A 20,502-nucleotide genomic window follows, 5' to 3' on the forward strand; every position below is an offset into this window, starting at 1 on the left:
TGCAAGGAGATTGACAGGAAGAAGGCGTTTGTCGGTGGCAACTGACCGTTTTCAGGGAGTGGTTGGAAAAACGCAGGCGTGTCCGAGCGTTCGCAGGGAGGGTTCCTGACGTCAATTCCGGTCCCGCACAGGCTGAAGTGATCTCAGCGGCTGAGTAGGTCCTGAGCTGCGCAGAGACTGCACAAGTTATGTTTGTACAATTCTACTACACATGCGTTCGCACACTTGCACAACTAAAATACACTCCCCTGTACACGGCGACTATCTGATCGCAGCACTGCAAACATCGCCTGCTAGCGATCAGGTCTGATTTAGGCCCTTGGTCCTCAGGAAGTTAAACCTGCAGTTGACATTTCACCTCATAGTTAATGGGGTATATTCAATTGCAGTCGAAAACTGACGTCTGTCGAAAAGTCGAAAAGTAGCTGCCGATCCACGTGTCGATGTCGAAAACGGGGCCAAATCCGACAGGTTTTGGCTCCCTATTCGACTATCTCAGTCCGACATCAACATGATGTCGGAATGAGATGGACCCGGAGGAGGCGAGGGGGGGGGGGGGCGCAGGGAGACGGGGGGACAGGCGGTGGGCATACAGGGAGATCAGCGCTGCAGGTGGATGTCACTCACCCGCCCGACCTCACGGCAGCTTCCACCCAGCTCCTGCATGCTGCTGGAGCCGGGTGGAAGCTGCCGTGAGGTCGGGAGGGTGAGTGACATCCTGCTGCAGCTCTACGGAGTAGCGCTGATCTCCTCTGGCTGCCGCCGGCTGTCCCCCCGCGGCTCGCCCCCCCCCTCTCCTCCTCTGGGTCCCATCTAAAATTCGACTTGAAAAAGTCGAATTAAGATGGGGATTGAATAGGGGTTGTCGGATCCATTCCGACAAATACATGTCGGAATGGATCCGACTTTAATTGAATATACCCCAATGTGCTGTATGGATCCATTTCTAACTGTAACCTGATTTCTGCGCCTCACATGTGCACCAACGACAGCCAGTGCGCAGGAAGAACGGGAACTCTGTGCTCCATATTGGTCATTTGCAAAGAAGCCTTTATATGGCAACAATTGCTTAGGAGACGTATTATATTGTTACGCATAGTTAGTGGAAGGTCATTACTAGCTAGTGATCGTAACCATGAAGCCAGTATTGTGATATGCTACTGTGACAATTATAGTATGCATTAATGTGTGTTGTCATTTTAGTGATAATTGTATCATTGTGGTACGTTCTAAGATTTATTCAGTATCAGCGTGACGGAGTGTTCCAGCACAATTATATCAAGAGTGTGTCTTACTGTACTAGGTTCTGGGGGGTGCTCTGTCCTCGTGCTGTGGAACGAGGAGCCTAGATGAGGAGCGGCCCAAATCCATCTGGCGACACTGCCGCAAGCAGGTTCTAGAGCTACAGCAGGTGCGATCCAGTCACTGACATCCACCAGAGTCATGGTGTCACACAAGAACAATATCCTGCTGAGGTCGCCAAACCCACAGAGTCTACCCGCGACATCCCAGGCACGCAGCCGCACACTACAAGACATACAGCGTACGAATATCAATAGCCATCGCCTGTATCCAGGGGTCCTACATCCCTCAAGGGTTTAATGGATTTAGTCCATATTGTCTTGGCTTGACAGATGGTTTGATGGCTTAATTAGCTGTCAGTGTGTATATAATGAGCTGTAGCAAACGCAGAGTGTCAGCACGCATGGAGTCATGATACTGCGACCATTATCCCAGATCTAAGGACTGCCAGGACCTGGGGAATTACCTAGGGTGTATAGTGGGTAAGCCGGGTCAGCCAATCACCACTGTGCAGGACCAGGGTAAGGTCACCTATGTTATCATTCTGCAAAGGCTTGAGTGGAGATTAGCGATGCCGCTCAGCCTGCATTTCCATTGGTCGGTAAGTGTAAGATGGGAGGAGCTAGGACAGCATGTCCATAGAAACAGAATTTGACGGCAGAGAAGGAACACTTGGCCCATCTAGTCTGCCCCTTCTTTTAACCTTTAGGTAATCTCAACCCTTTTTGATCCTTATTTCTTTGTAAGGATATATTTATATGCCTATCCCAAGCATGTTTAAATTGCTCTACCGTCTTTAGCCTCTACCACCTCTGATGGGAGGCTATTCCACTTATCCACTACCCCTTCTGTGAAGTAATTTTTCCTTAAATTTCCCCTGAACCTCCCCCCCTCCAGTCTCAGTGTATGTCCTTGTGTTCGATTACTTCTCTTCATTTGGAGAATGTTTCCCTCCTGGACTTTGTTAAGACCCTTGATATATGTGACAGTCTCTATCATGTCCCCCCTTTCCCTTCTCTCCCCCAAACTAACTATACATGTTAAGATCTTTTAGCCTTTCCGGGTACGTTTTGTGATGTAGGCCATGCACCATTTTAGTTGCCCTTCTTTGTACACTCTCTAGTGTATTTATATCCTTCTGGAGATATGGGCCCTCATTCTGAGTCGCCGCCCACGGGGGAGTGTATTTTAGCATAGCAGGAGTGCGATCGCTTGCGCAGCAGAGCGCCTGCAAACACATTTTGTGCAGAACAAGACTAGCCCTGTAGTTACTTATTCTGTGCGATGATCGCTGCGACGAAGGTCCCGGTAATGACGTCAGACACCCGCCCAGCAAACGCCCGGCCACACCTGCGTTTTTCCAAACACACCCAGAAAACGGTCAGTTGCCACCCAGAAACTCCCACTTCCTGTCAGTCTCCTTGCGACTGCCAGTGCGACTGAAAGCGTCTCTAGAACCTGTGCAAAACCACGATGTTCATTGTACCCGCACGACGTGCGTGCGCATTGCCGTGCATACGCATGTGCAGATTAGCCCCGTTCTGCCATAATCGCTGTGCTGTGAAAATCCGTAGCGAGCGATCAACTAGGAATAAGGGCCATGGTCTCCAGAACTGGACACAGTATTCCAGGTGGAGCCGGACCAATGACCTATACAGTGGCATTATTACTTCTTTCTTTCTGCTGCTGATTCCTCTCCCAATGCAACCAAGCATCTGACTAGCCTTCCTCATTGCTTTGTTGCATTGCTTTAAGTCACTTGAAATAGTGACTCCTAAATCCCTTTCCTCCTCAGTAGTTTCCATTATAGTACCCTTGATACTATATTTAGCCTTTGGGTTTTTGAGACCCAAGTGCATGATTTAGCATTAAACTGTAGCTGCCACGTTCTTGACCATTTCTCAAGCCTACCTATGTCATAAATCATTTGTTTTACCCCTCCCGATGTGTCTACCCTGTTGCATATCTGTGTATCATCTGCAAAAAGGCATACTTTCCCTTTAATACCATTTGTAATGTCACCAACAAAGAAATTAAAGAGAACTGGTCCAAGTACAGATCCCTGGGGTACTCCACTGGTAACATTTCCCTCCATAGATTGCACTCCATTTACTACAACTGTCTGTTTCCTATCCTGCAACCAGGTTCTTATCCATTTAACTGTTTTATAATCCACCCCCACGCTTTCAAGTTTAGAAGTCTGCAATGTGGGACAGTGTCAAATGACTTACTAGATATGCTACATCTACAGCTCCCCCTTGATCTATTATTTTCATCACAGAGTCTAAAAAGTCAATAAGATTTGTTTGGCATGATCTCCCACCAGTAAATCCATGCTGTTTTGGATCCTGTAAGTTGTTTGATTTAAGATATTCCACAACTCTTTCTTTTAATAGTTTTTCCATTACTTTTCCTACTACTGATGTAAGGCTTACTGGTCTATAGTTACTTGCTTCTTCCTTGCTTCCACTTTTGTACAGTGGAACTACATTTGCTCTTTTCCAGTCCTCTGGAATGTCACCTGTATTTAGTGACTGGTTAAATAATTCTGTTAATGGTGCCACCAGCACATCTTTTAGCTCTTTTAGTATCCTTGGGTGTATCCCATCTGGCTCCATTGATTTATCCACTTTTAGTTTTCAAAGTTCTGTTAGGACCTTCTCCTCTGTAAATGTGCTTTCATCTACCTTATTTTTATGAATGTCCTTGCAACTTAACTCTGGCCCCTTCCCTTCTCCTTCTGTAGTAAATACCGAGCAAAAATAATTATTTAGGTGATCTGCTATTACCTTGTCTCCCTCCACCAAATTCTCACTTTCTGTCTTAAGTCTTATTATTCCTCCATTTGATTTTCTCCTTTTACTTATATACTTAAAAAAAAGTTTTGCCCCCTTTATCTACGGACTGGGCCATTTTCTCCTCAGCTTCTGCCTTTGCACATCTGATCACTTTCTTAGCATCCTTCCATCTGTCCAGATACACCTCTTTATCATTATTATTTTGAGTCTGTTTATATTTCCTAAAAGCCATCTTTTTTGCTTTCACACTAGTTGATACTTCTTTTGTGAACCACACTGGCTTCCTTTTTCTGGTGCTTTTCTTAACCCTTTTGATACAAAGGTCTGTTGCCCTTAGTATTGCACTTTTTAGTTTTTCCCACCTCTCCTGCACCCCTTCCAAGACCCTCCAGCCGGCCAATGAATTACTTAAACATCTCCCCATTTTTGCAAAGTCAGCATTTGTAAAATCCAACACCTTTGTTTTTGTGTGACAGGAGTTGGATCCTGTCTTTATACTAAACCATACTGCTTGATGATCACTGGATCCCAGGTGCTCACCCACATATATGTCTGATATCCTGTCACCATTTGTAAGAATTAGATCTAATATTGGGTCTTTGCGAGTGGGCTCCTTCACCAATTGCTTGAGAGATGCTCCCTGTAAGGAATTTAGAAATCTGCCACTTGTAGCTGAACTTACAAAAGACCCCTTCCAATTTACATCAGGTAACTTAAAGTCTCCCATGATTATGACTTCTCCCTTTAAAGCCATTTTATTGATGTCCAACAATAGGTTCCTGTTCAATCCTTCATATACTGTAGGTACCAGTGCATTATACGTCAGCTGCATTATTATAAACAGTGCTTTAAAGGCCAATGCATCAACTGTCTGGTATTTTGCTTGTAAAGTATAATTTTCTATTGGCGCAATGTATATATTACAAATATTCACGCAGAGCGAAAACCTGTTCCGGCAATGTTCCAATGGCTTTCAAAGCAGCTGTCTAGGTCATCCTTCTTCACCAATGGCCAGAACCGTTTTGTTGTATTGTGCACACAAATTGCGAATGTTAAGACAATATAGGAGTTGCACGTATCGCCTGTGTTTCAGCAATGATGCTCTGTTAGGCAGTACGTACATATTGCAGAGCAAATACGGAAAACTGATTTTCAGCAGTTTTAAAAAGAAACAGCTTGCAGGCCCCATAATAAGAAAAATTAAAGCATTCTGGACAGACTATACAGTGCATTATTATGGAAAGCATGGTAGCACAGTGGTTGGCACTGTCGATACACAGCATCAGGGTCGTGAGTTCAGTTCCCGAGCAAGTCCTTATCTGTGCGGAGTTTCTATGTTTTCCCCCTTATTTGTGTGGTGGCCAGGTTTTCTCCCAAACATACCGGTCCATGTTCTAGCCTGCTAGTTACGCGACTCCATAATCTAGGGGTTACGTTTAGAGTGGTAATAATCTACATCGGCAAAACCAACCAACCTGGCTTTGCCTTATTAGTTATTGATGCTTTAAGGCCAGTGGCTAAATGTCACCGGCGGTGTCTGCAGCTCGCAGGCTATGTCATTTGGGCTACTGTGTGTGTGTTAGGGAATTAGATTGTAAGCTCCAATAGGGCATGGACTGATGGGAATGGCACCTACAGTAATCTCTGTGCAGTCCTGCGTATAATGGTGGCATTATATAAATAAACAATAATAATAATTGATGTAATCTGACCATTCATGTATATCTAATGTTCAAGTTATCAGCAAATATATCTCTTACCTCATCGAACCTGGCCTCATCCTCACAGTTCTCCAGCACTCGGGTATAAAATGACAGCCCTACAATGAGAAGAGTCGCTGAAACATCATCCATAAAGGGACAAGCTAACACACATATAATACAACATGGCGTGTTCTGTACTGACTCATTATACAACATGGCGTCTGTCTGTACTGACTCATTATACAACATGGCGTCTGTCTGTACTCACTCATTATACAATATGGTATCTGTCTGTACTGACTCATTATACAACATGGCGTCTGTCTATACTGACTTAATATACAACATGGCGTCTGTCTGTACTGACTCATTATACAATATGGCAACTGTCTGTACTGACTCATTATACAACATGGCGTCTGTCTGTACTGACTCATTATACAACTTGGCGTCTGTCTGTACTGACTCATTATACAACATGGCGTCTGTCTGCACTGACTCATTATACAACATGGCATCTGTCTGTACTGATTGATTATACTACATGGGGTCTGTCAGTACTGACTCATTTTACAACATGGCATCTGTCTGTACTGACTCATTATATAACATGGCATCTGTCTGTACTGACTCATTATACAACATGGCGTCTGTCTGTACTGACTCATTATACAACATGGCGTCTGCCTTTACTGACTCATTATACAACATGACGTCTGTCTGTACTGAGTCATTATACAACATGGCGTCTGTCTGTACTGACTCATTATACAACATGGCGTCTGTCTGTACTCACTCATTATACAATATGGCATCTGTCTGTACTGACTCATTATACAACATGGCGTCTGTCTGTACTGACTTAATATACAACATGGCGTCTGTCTGTACTGACTCATTATACAATATGGCAACTGTCTGTACTGACTCATTATACAACATGGCGTCTGTCTGTACTGACTCATTATACAACTTGGCGTCTGTCTGTACTGACTCATTATACAACATGGCGTCTGTCTGTACTGACTCATTATACAACATGGCATCTGTCTGTACTGATTCATTATACAACATGGGGTCTGTCAGTACTGACTCATTATACAACATGGCATCTGTCTGTACTGATTGATTATACTACATGGGGTCTGTCAGTACTGACTCATTATATAACATGGCATCTGTCTGTACTGACTCATTATATAACATGGCATCTGTCTGTACTGACTCATTATACAACATGGCGTCTGTCTGTACTGACTCATTATACAACATGGCGTCTGCCTTTACTGACTCATTATACAACATGGCGTCTGTCTGTACTGAGTCATTATACAACATGGCGTCTGTCTGTACTGAGTCATTATACAATATGGCATCTGTCTGTACTGACTCATTATACAACATGGCGTGTGTCAGTACTGACTCATTATATAACATGGCATCTGTCTGTACTGACTCATTATACAACATGGCATCTGTCTGTACTGATTCATTATACAACATGGGGTCTGTCAGTACTGACTCATTATACAACATGGCATCTGTCTGTACTGACTCATTATACAATATGGTGCCTGTCTGTACTTACTCATTATACAATATGGTGCCTGTCTGTACTGACTCATTATACTACATGGTATCTGTCTGTACTGACTCATTATACAACATAGCGTCTGTCTGTACTGACTCATTATACAACATGGCATCTGTCTGTACTGACTCATTATACAACATGGTGCCTGTCTGTACTGACTCATTATACAACATGGCGTCTGTCAGTACTGACTCATTATACAACATGGTGTCTGTCTGTCTGTCCAGATTCATTATACAATATGGTGCCTGTCTATACTGACTCATTATACAACATGGCATCTGTCTGTACTGACTCGTTATACTACATGGCATCTGTCTGTACTGACTCATTATACAATATGGTGCCTGTTTGTACTGACTCATTATACAACATGGCATCTGTCTGTACTGACTCATTATACAACATGGTGTCTGTCTGTCCAGATTCATTATACAACATGGCATCTGTCTGTACTGACTCATTATACAATATGGCGCCTGTCTGTACTGACTCATTATACAATATGGTGCCTGTCTGTACTGACTCATAATAGAACATGGCATCTGTCTGTACTGACTCATTATACAACATGGCATTTGTCTGTACTGACTCATTATACAACATGGCATCTGTCTGTACTAACTCATTATACAATATGGTGCCTGTCTGTACTGACTCATTATACAATATGGTGCCTGTCTGTACTGACTCATTATACAATATGGTGCCTGTCTGTACTGACTCATTATACAATATGGCATCAGTCTGTACTGAGTCATTATACAATATAGCTCAGTCTGTACTGAGTCATTATACAATATGGCGCCTATCTGTACTGACTCATTATATAATATGGCATCTGTTTGAACTGACTCATTATACTACATGGTATGTCTGTACTGACTTATTATACAACATGGCGCTTGTGTGTACTGACTCATTATACAACATGGCATCTGTCTGTACTGACTCATTATACAACATGGCGTCTGTCTGTACTGACTCATTATACAACATGGCATCTGTCTGTACTGACTCATTATATAACATGGTGCCTGTCTGTACTGACTCATTATACAACATGGCGTCTGTCTGTACTGACTCATTATACAATATGGCGTCTGTCTGTACTGACTCATTATACAATATGGCGTCTGTCTGTAATGACTCATTATACAACATGGCGTCTGTCTGTACTGACTCATTATACAACATGGCATCTGTCTGTACTGACTCATTATACAACATGGCGTCTGTCTGTACTGACTCATTATACAATATGGCGTCTGTCTGTACTGACTCATTATACAACATGGCATCTGTCTGTACTGACTCATTATACAATATGGTGCCTGTCTGTACTGACTCATTTTACAATATGGTGCCTGTCTGTACTTACTCATTATACAATATGGGGGGTCATTCTGAGTTGTTCGCTCGATGACGATTTTCGCAACAGAGCAATTAATGCGAAAATGCGCATGCGCTTGGTACGCAGTGCGCATGCGCTAAGTATTTAGCTCAAAACTTAGTAGATTTACTCACGGCAGAACGAAGAATTTTCATCGTTGAAGTGATCGTAGTCTGATTGACAGGAAGTGGGTGTTTCTGGGCGGATACTCAGCATTTTCACGGCGTTTGCGGAAAAACGCAGGCGTGCCAGAGAAAAATGCGGGAGTGTCTGGAGAAACGGGGGAGTGGCTGGCCGAACGCTGGGTGTGTTTGTGACGTCAAACCAGGAACGAAAAGGACTGAGCTGGTCGCAGTGGCAGAGTAAGTCTGGAGCTACTCAGAAACTGCGGGGTAATCGTTACGAGAAAATTAGCGAATATTTAGTTCGCAATTCTGCTATGCTAAGATACACTCCCAGTAGGCGGCGGCTTAGCGTGTGCAATGCTGCTAAAAGCAGCTAGCGAGCGAACAACTCGGAATCACCCCCTTGGTGCTTGTCTGTACTGACTCATTATACTACATGGTATCTGTCTGTACTGACTTATTATACAACATGGCGCCTGTCTGTACTGACTCATTATACAACATGGCGTCTGTTTATACTGACTCATTATACAACATGGCATCTGTCTGTACTGACTCATTATACAACATGGCGTGTGTCAGTACTGACTCATTATACTACATGGTATCTGTCTGTACTGACTCATTATACAACATGGCGTCTGTCTGTACTGCATCATTATACAACATGGTGCCTGCCTGTCCAGATTCATTATACAACATGGCGCCTGTCTGTACTGACTCATTATACAATATAGCGTCTTTAAGTGTGGCTGACAATATGACATCTGTGAGGATGTAATATACAATATGGCGTCTGTCTGTGCGGATGTATTATACAATATGGCATCTCTGCGGATGTATTATACAATATGGCATCTCTGCGGATGTATTATACAATATGGCATCTCTGCGGATGTATTATACAATATGGCATCTCTGCGGATGTATTATACAATATGGCATCTCTGCGGGTGTATTATACAATATGGCATCTCTGCGGATGTATTATACAATATGGCATCTCTGCGGGTATATTATACAATATGGCATCTCTGCGGATGTATTATACAATATGACATCTGTGTGGATATATTATACAATATGGCATCTGTGCAGATGTATTATACAATATGGCATCTCTGTGGATGTATTATACAATATGGCATCCCTGCGGATGTATTATACAATATGGCATCTCTGCAGATGTATTATACAATATGGCATCTCTGCGGGTGTATTATACAATATGGCATCTCTGCGGATGTATTATACAATATGGCATCTCTACGGATGTATTATACAATATGGCATCTCTGCGGGTGTATTATACAATATGGCATCTCTGCGGATGTATTATACAATATGGCATCTCTGCGGATGTATTATACAATATGGCGTCTGTCTGTGCGGATGTATTATACAATATGGCATCTCTGCGGATGTATTATACAATATGGCATCTCTGCGGGTGTATTATACAATATGGCATCTCTGCGGATGTATTATACAATATGACATCTGTGTGGATATATTATACAATATGGCATCTATGCAGATGTATTATACAATATGGCATCTCTGCGGATGTATTATACAATATGGCATCTCTGCGGATGTATTATACAATATGGCATCTCTGAGGATGTATTATACAATATGGCATCTCTGCAGATGTATTATACAATATGGCATCTCTACGGGTGTATTATACAATATGGCATCTCTGCGGATGTATTATACAATATGGCATCTCTACGGATGTATTATACAATATGGCATCTCTGCGGGTGTATTATACAATATGGCATATCTGCGGATGTATTATACAATATGGCATCTCTGCGGATGTATTATACAATATGGCATATCTGCGGATGTATTATACAATATGGCATCTCTGCGGATGTATTATACAATATGGCATCTCTGAGGATGTATTATACAATATGGCATCTCTGCGGGTGTATTATACAATATGGCATCTCTGCGGATGTATTATACAATATGGCATCTCTGAGGATGTATTATACAATATGGCATCTCTGCGGATGTATTATACAATATGGCATCTCTGAGGATGTATTATACAATATGGCATCTCTGAGGATGTATTATACAATATGGCATCTCTGAGGATGTATTATACAATATGGCATCTCTGCGGATGTATTATACAATATGACATCTGTGTGGATATATTATACAATATGGCATCTGTGCAGATGTATTATACAATATGGCATCTCTGCGGATGTATTATACAATATGGCATCTCTGCGGATGTATTATACAATATGGCATCTCTGAGGATGTATTATACAATATGGCTTCTCTGCGGATGTATTATACAATATGGCATCTCTGAGGATGTATTATACAATATGGCATCTCTGCGGGTGTATTATACAATATGGCATCTCTGCGGATGTATTATACAATATGGCATCTCTGAGGATGTATTATACAATATGGCATCTCTGCGGATGTATTATACAATATGGCATCTCTGAGGATGTATTATACAATATGGCATCTCTGAGGATGTATTATACAATATGGCATCTCTGAGGATGTATTATACAATATGGCATCTCTGCGGATGTATTATACAATATGGCATCTCTGCGGATGTATTATACAATATGGCATCTCTGCGGATGTATTATACAATATGGCATCTCTGCGGATGTATTATACAATATGGCATCTCTGAGGATGTATTATACAATATGGCATCTCTGAGGATGTATTATACAATATGGCATCTCTGAGGATGTATTATACAATATGGCATCTCTGAGGATGTATTATACAATATGGCATCTCTGAGGATGTATTATACAATATGGCATCTCTGAGGATGTATTATACAATATGGCATCTCTGCGGATGTATTATACAATATGGCATCTCTGCGGATGTATTATACAATATGGCATCTCTGAGGATGTATTATACAATATGGCATCTCTGAGGATGTATTATACAATATGGCATCTCTGCGGATGTATTATACAATATGGCATCTCTGCGGATGTATTATACAATATGGCATCTCTGAGGATGTATTATACAATATGGCATCTCTGAGGATGTATTATACAATATGGCATCTCTGAGGATGTATTATACAATATGGCATCTCTGAGGATGTATTATACAATATGGCATCTCTGAGGATGTATTATACAATATGGCATCTCTGAGGATGTATTATACAATATGGCATCTCTGAGGATGTATTATACAATATGGCATCTGTGCAGATGTATTATACAATATGGTATCTCTGCGGATGTATTATACAATATGGCGTCTGTCTGTACGGATTCATTACACAATCTGACATACAGTAAATGGAGAATGTTTAAACTGTTAAAATCAGAGTAGAATATTTTGCAGTATTTGCCGCTCTCTGCCGTGGGGTCTGACGTGAGGGTACAAGGACTACTTCATACAGTATATTCCTGGTCTCAGGGAGGACGGATATAACCTTCCTCTTCTATGTCACAGAAACATATACAAGGAGCAATCCTCTGGCAGCTGCTCAGCAATGTGCAAATACAGTAATACTACAGTAATGTGAGGATACTGTAATCTAAAGAAAAAGAAAATAGATGATAGATAGATAGATAGATAGATAGATAGATAGATAGATAGATTCAATGTCATTCACTAGAGTTATATATATTTCACGCCACCTAGCGGCACTCACAGGATCTCTAGAGAAATAAAGACTCAAGTAGTGGAGAGGCTCCAACATTCCAGGTTTCAGTCTGTCATCAGGGAATGTTATGACATAAAGAAATCTTTCCTTACATACACCAACAGTGGCACCCTGTGCGCTGTGCTGCGTCCAGTAAAGGGGGTATATGGTGCTCAGGGTGTCACAGTTGGTGTAAGGAAAGGTTTTTTTATGTCACAATGTTCCCTGATGACAGAGTAAAAGCTGAAATATGGAGCCTTTCCAAGAATTGGGTTTTTATTTCTATGGGGGTCCTGTGAGTGCTGCCTGTGGGGGTCCTGCGAGTGCCGCCTGTGGGGGTCCTGCGAGTGCCGCCTGTGGGGGTCCTGCGAGTGCCGCCTGTGGGGGTCCTGCGAGTGCCGCCTGTGGGGGTCCTGTGAGTGCCGCCTATGGAGGTCCTGTGAGTGCCGACTGTGAGGGTCCTGTGAGTGCCGCCTGTGGGGGTCCTGTGAGTGCCCCCTGTGGGGGTCCTGTGAGTGCTGCCTGTGGGGGTCCTGTGAGTGCCGCCTGTGGGGGTCCTGTGAGTGTCACCTGTGGAGGTCCTGTGAGTGCCATCTGTGGAGGTCCTGTGAGTGCCATCTATGGGGGTCCTGTGAGTGCCGCCTGTGGGGGTCCTGTGAGTGCTGCCTGTGGGGGTCCTGTGAGTGCTGCCTGTGGGGGTCCTGTGAGTGCCATATATGGGGGCCCTGTGAGTGCCGCCTGTGGGGGTCCTGTGAGTGCCGCCTGTGGGGGTCCTGTGAGTGCTGCCTGTGGAGGTCCTGTGAGTGCCATATATGGGGGCCCTGTGAGTTCCGCCTGTGGAGGTCCTGTGAGTGCCGCCTGTGGGGGTCCTGTGAGTGCTGCCTGTGGGGGTCCTGTGAGTGCCGCCTGTGGGGGTCCTGTGAGTGCCGCCTGTGGGGGTCCTGTGAGTGCCGCCTGTGGGGGTCCTGTGAGTGCCGTCTATGGAGGTCCTGTGAGTGCCGACTGTGAGGGTCCTGTGAGTGCCGCCTGTGGGGGTCCTGTGAGTGCTGCCTGTGGGGGTCCTGTGAGTGCCGTCTATGGAGGTCCTGTGAGTGCCGACTGTGGGGGTCCTGTAAGTGCCGCCTGTGGGGGTCCTGTGAGTGCCCCCTGTGGGGGTCCTGTGAGTGCCGCCTGTGGGGGTCCTGTGAGTGCCGCCTGCGGGGGTCCTGTGAGAGCCGCTTGCTGGACTATATGTTATGTCTATCTTTCCACTGCTGAATGACAGACATATCTCAGCGTGTCCCCTCTGCCTATGAATGGACGCTGGCCCCCAGAGGAGCCCCGTTATATTCCTCCAATCTTCTTCTGTCTGTGGCCCCCTGACTGTGCGTCACGTCTGCTGGCCCCCAGGAATTGCTGTGAGAACGGGCCCGCTCTTCTCTCCTCCCTGCAGCTCTTTGTGCCGCTCGGTATTCAGGATATTAGAATATCCTTTTGGTTTCTTACAGCTGCCAGAACGGCGGCTCAGAGATAAATGACAGTCTAGGCTCTGAAGGCAATTATTCCGGAGCAGGCTGTAGCGCATTAAAGTGCCGCCGATCCGAAGACACATCAAAGAGCGGCTAACATCATTCACAAATCTAGATGTCGGGGTGTCTGGGGCGTCAGGGGACGTAGGAGACATTGAAAGCAGAGTTGTGGGCATGGGGAAGATTTGGGATCTATGTAAAACTTTGTTGAAACAATTATCTTCTTGCTGTTGTCTGAAAGTCCAGGTAACAGACCTCAGGTGAGTGACAGTCTGCAGACATTTGGGGCAAGGAGGCGGAGCGTTCCGGCAGACGGGGGTGTGCCAAAGCCGGAGGTGGCCTCTTTGGATGCAGCATCGCTGGCCCCGGCTACATGATCTGTCCGGACATCCTGAGTACCCAGAGATGATGCAAGTGTAAATACATTGCTACAGTACAGCGTACAAAGTGATTCATCTGGTCAGAGATGCCCTACATCACATATAAGTTACTCGGCAAGTGAAACGCGTTGGGGCATCTCTGACAGCACATGGAATGTGTTGCTGATATTGTCAGAAACTATTAGGATGACACTAAGAGAGGCCACAAACTGGCCCAACACATTCTATCGGAACATTAACACTCTCCAGACTTCTCCAAAGCTCCTGATACTCCGGTGGCCATTTCATCCTTTCTGTAACTGCGAGGTCCTGTGCACCTGCCGGAGGCATCAGAGGGGTCTCTGCCCCCCCCCCTCCCCCACCCATTGTCTCAGAACAAAACTCAGCTGACTACGGGTGTGCCTCGCTAGAGCGCAGAGAGAGAGTGCCTGTAATCATTGGAGCCCTAGGGCGCAGGTAACAGTCCTCAGCAAAAAAACCTAAAAACATTGATGGGCCCCTTGTCCCTGTGGGGCCCCTAGGCTTCAGCCTAGTCAATGGATAATATGGACCTTATTTCCCTGCAAATATTAATAAAAAATTTGACCAAGTTATCTGCCATGCAGACAAAGCTCCATCACACACCGCTGACACTATTACATCACACACCGCTGACACTATTACATCACACACCGCTGACACTGTTACATCACACACCGCTGACACTGTTACATCACACACTGCTGACACTATTACATCACACACCGCTGACACTGTTACATCACACACCGCTGACACTGTTACATCACACACTGCTGACGCTATTACATCACACACCGCTGACACTGTTACATCACACACCGCTGACACTGTTACATCACACACCGCTGACACTGTTACATCACACACTGCTGACGCTATTACATCACACACCGCTGACACTGTTACATCACACACCGCTGACACTGTTACATCACACACCGCTGACACTGTTACATCACACACCGCTGACACTGTTACATCACACACCGCTGACACTGTTACATCACACACCGCTGACACTATTACATCACACACCGCTGACACTGTTACATCACACACCGCTGACACTGTTACATCACACACTGCTGACACTGTTACATCACACACCGCTGACACTGTTACATCACACACCGCTGACACTATTACATCACACACCGCTGACACTATTACATCACACACCGCTGACACTGTTACATCACACACCTCTGACACTATTACATCACACACCGCTGACACTATTACATCACACACCGCTGACACTATTACATCACACACCGCTGACACTGTTACATCACACACCACTGACACTATTACATCACACACCTCTGACACTATTACATCACACACCGCTGACACTATTACATCACACACTGCTGACACTGTTACATCACACACCGCTGACACTGTTACATCACACACCGCTGACACTATTACATCACACACCGCTGACACTATTACATCACACACCGCTGACACTGTTACATCACACACCTCTGACACTATTACATCACACACCGCTGACGCTATTACATCACACACCGCTGACACTGTTACATCACACACCGCTGACACTGTTACATCACACACCGCTGACACTATAACATCACACACCGCTGACACTGTTACATCACACACCGCTGACACTGTTACATCACACACCGCTGACACTATTACATCACACACCGCTGACACTGTTACATCACACACCGCTGACACTGTTACATCACACACTGCTGACACTGTTACATCACACACTGCTGACACTGTTACATCACACACTGCTGACACTGTTACATCACACACTGCTGACACTGTTACATCACACACCGCTGACACTATTACATCACACACCGCTGACACTATTACATCACACACCGCTGACACTGTTACATCACACACTGCTGACACTGTTACACCACACACCGCTGACACTATTACATCACACACCGCTGACACTGTTACATCACACACCGCTGACACTGTTACATCACACACTGCTGACACTGTTACATCACACACTGCTGACACTGTTACATCACACACTGCTGACACTGTTACATCACACACTGCTGACACTGTTACATCACACACCGCTGACACTATTACATCACACACCGCTGACACTATTACATCACACACCGCTGACACTGTTACATCACACACTGCTGACACTGTTACATCACACACTGCTGACACTGTTACATCACACACCGCTGACACTATTACATCACACACCGCTGACACTATTACATCACACACCACTGACACTGTTACATCACACACTGCTGACACTGTTACATCACACACTGCTGACACTGTTACATCACACACCGCTGACACTATTACATCACACACCGCTGACACTATTACATCACACACCGCTGACACTGTTACATCACACACCTCTGACACTATTACATCACACACCGCTGACACTATTACATCACACACCGCTGACACTGTTACATCACACAGCTCTGACACTATTACATCACACACCGCTGACACTGTTACATCACACACCGCTGACACTGTTACATCACACACCGCTGACACTATTACATCACACACCGCTGACACTGTTACATCACACACCTCTGACACTATTACATCACACACCGCTGACACTATTACATCACACACCGCTGACACTGTTACATCACACAGCTCTGACACTATTACATCACACACCGCTGACACTATTACATCACACACCGCTGACACTGTTACATCACACACCGCTGACACTGTTACATCACACACCGCTGACACTATTACATCACACACCACTGACACTGTTACATCACACACCGCTGACACTATTACATCACACACCGCTGACACTGTTACATCACACACCACTGACACTATTACATCACACAGCTCTGACACTATTACATCACACACCGCTGACACTGTTACATCACACACCGCTGACACTGTTACATCACACACCGCTGACACTGTTACATCACACACCACTGACACTGTTACATCACACACCGCTGACACTGTTACATCACACACCACTGACACTGTTACATCACACACCGCTGACACTGTTACATCAGACACCGCTGACACTATTACATCACACACCGCTGACACTGTTACATCACACACCGCTGACATTGTTACATCACACACCACTGACACTGTTACATCACACACTGCTGACACTGTTACACCACACACCGCTGACACTGTTACATCACACACCACTGACACTGTTACATCACACACCACTGACACTGTTACATCACACACCGCTGACACTGTTACATCACACACCGCTGACACTGTTACATCACACACCGCTGACACTGTTACATCACACACCGCTGACACTATTACATCACACACCGCTGACACTATTACATCACACACCGCTGACACTATAACATCACACACCGCTGACACTGTTACATCACACACTGCTGACACTGTTACATCACACACTGCTGACACTGTTACATCACACACCGCTGACACTGTTACATCACACACCGCTGACACTATTACATCACACACCGCTGACACTGTTACATCACACACCGCTGACACTGTTACATTACACACTGCTGACACTATTACATCACACACCGCTGACACTGTTACATCACACACCGCTGACACCGTTACACCACATACCGCTGACACCGTTACATCACACACCGCTGACACTGTTACATCACACACTGCTGACACAATTACATCACACACCGCTGACACTGTTACATCACACATCGCTGACACCGTTACATCACACACCGCTGACACTATTACATCACACACCGCTGACACTGTTACATCACACACCGCTGACACCGTTACATCACACACCGCTGACACCACTGACACTATTACATCACACACCGCTGACACTGTTACATCACACACCGCTGACACCGTTACATCACACACCGCTGACACTGTTACATCACACACCTCTGACACTATTACATCACACACCGCTGACACTATTACATCACACACCGCTGACACTGTTACATCACACAGCTCTGACACTATTACATCACACACCGCTGACACTATTACATCACACACCGCTGACACTGTTACATCACACACCGCTGACACTGTTACATCACACACCGCTGACACTATTACATCACACACCACTGACACTGTTACATCACACACCGCTGACACTGTTACATCACACACCACTGACACTGTTACATCACACACAGCTGACACTATTACATCACACACCACTGACACTGTTACATCACACACCGCTGACACTGTTACATCACACACCGCTGACACTGTTACATCACACACCGCTGACACTGTTACATCACACACCGCTGACACTAATACATCACACACCGCTGACACTATTACATCACACACCGCTGACACTATTACATCACACACCGCTGACACTGTTACATCACACACCACTGACACTGTTACATCACACACCGCTGACACCGTTACATCACACACCGCTGACACTATTACATCACGCACCGCTGACACTGTTACATCACACACCGCTGACACTGTTACATCACACACCGCTGACACTAATACATCACACACCGCTGACACCGTTACATCACACACCGCTGACACTATTACATCACACACCGCTGACACTGTTACATCACACACCACTGACACTATTACATCACACAGCTCTGACACTATTACATCACACACCGCTGACACTGTTACATCACACACCGCTGACACTGTTACATCACACACCGCTGACACTGTTACATCACACACCACTGACACTGTTACATCACACACCGCTGACACTGTTACATCACACACCACTGACACTGTTACATCACACACCGCTGACACTGTTACATCAGACACCGCTGACACTATTACATCACACACCGCTGACACTGTTACATCACACACCGCTGACATTGTTACATCACACACCACTGACACTGTTACATCACACACTGCTGACACTGTTACACCACACACCGCTGACACTGTTACATCACACACCACTGACACTGTTACATCACACACCACTGACACTGTTACATCACACACCGCTGACACTGTTACATCACACACCGCTGACACTGTTACATCACACACCGCTGACACTGTTACATCACACACCGCTGACACTATTACATCACACACCGCTGACACTATTACATCACACACCGCTGACACTATAACATCACACACCGCTGACACTGTTACATCACACACTGCTGACACTGTTACATCACACACTGCTGACACTGTTACATCACACACCGCTGACACTGTTACATCACACACCGCTGACACTATTACATCACACACCGCTGACACTGTTACATCACACACCGCTGACACTGTTACATTACACACTGCTGACACTATTACATCACACACCGCTGACACTGTTACATCACACACCGCTGACACCGTTACACCACATACCGCTGACACCGTTACATCACACACCGCTGACACTGTTACATCACACACTGCTGACACAATTACATCACACACCGCTGACACTGTTACATCACACATCGCTGACACCGTTACATCACACACCGCTGACACTATTACATCACACACCGCTGACACTGTTACATCACACACCGCTGACACCGTTACATCACACACCGCTGACACCACTGACACTATTACATCACACACCGCTGACACTGTTACATCACACACCGCTGACACCGTTACATCACACACCGCTGACACTGTTACATCACACACCACTGACACCGTTACATCACACACCGCTGACACTATTACATCACACACCGCTGACACCATTACATCACACACCGCTGACACCGTTACATCACACACCGCTGACACCGTTACATCACACACCGCTGACACTGTTACATCACACACCGCTGACACTGTTACATCACACACCGCTGACACCGTTACATCACACACCGCTGACACCGTTACATCACACACCACTGACACCGTTACATCACACACCGCTGACACTATTACAT

General features: G+C 45.2%; 1 protein-coding gene across 23 annotated transcripts in view; it reads right to left on the reverse strand.

The window, feature by feature from the left end:
• OTOF (otoferlin) overlaps window positions 1-20,502 on the reverse strand; it is a 516,469-nt gene that overhangs the window by 438,244 nt on the left and 57,723 nt on the right. For all 23 annotated transcript variants that reach the window (XM_063914989.1, XM_063914999.1, XM_063914996.1 and 20 more), the window contains exon 2: window positions 5,861-5,919. In XM_063914989.1, the coding sequence (XP_063771059.1) occupies window positions 5,861-5,919 (59 nt within the window). The remainder of the gene's footprint in view (window positions 1-5,860; window positions 5,920-20,502) is intronic.

This window comes from Pseudophryne corroboree, chromosome 4 (genome assembly GCF_028390025.1).
Source record: "Pseudophryne corroboree isolate aPseCor3 chromosome 4, aPseCor3.hap2, whole genome shotgun sequence".
Taxonomy (NCBI): Eukaryota; Metazoa; Chordata; class Amphibia; order Anura; family Myobatrachidae; genus Pseudophryne; species Pseudophryne corroboree.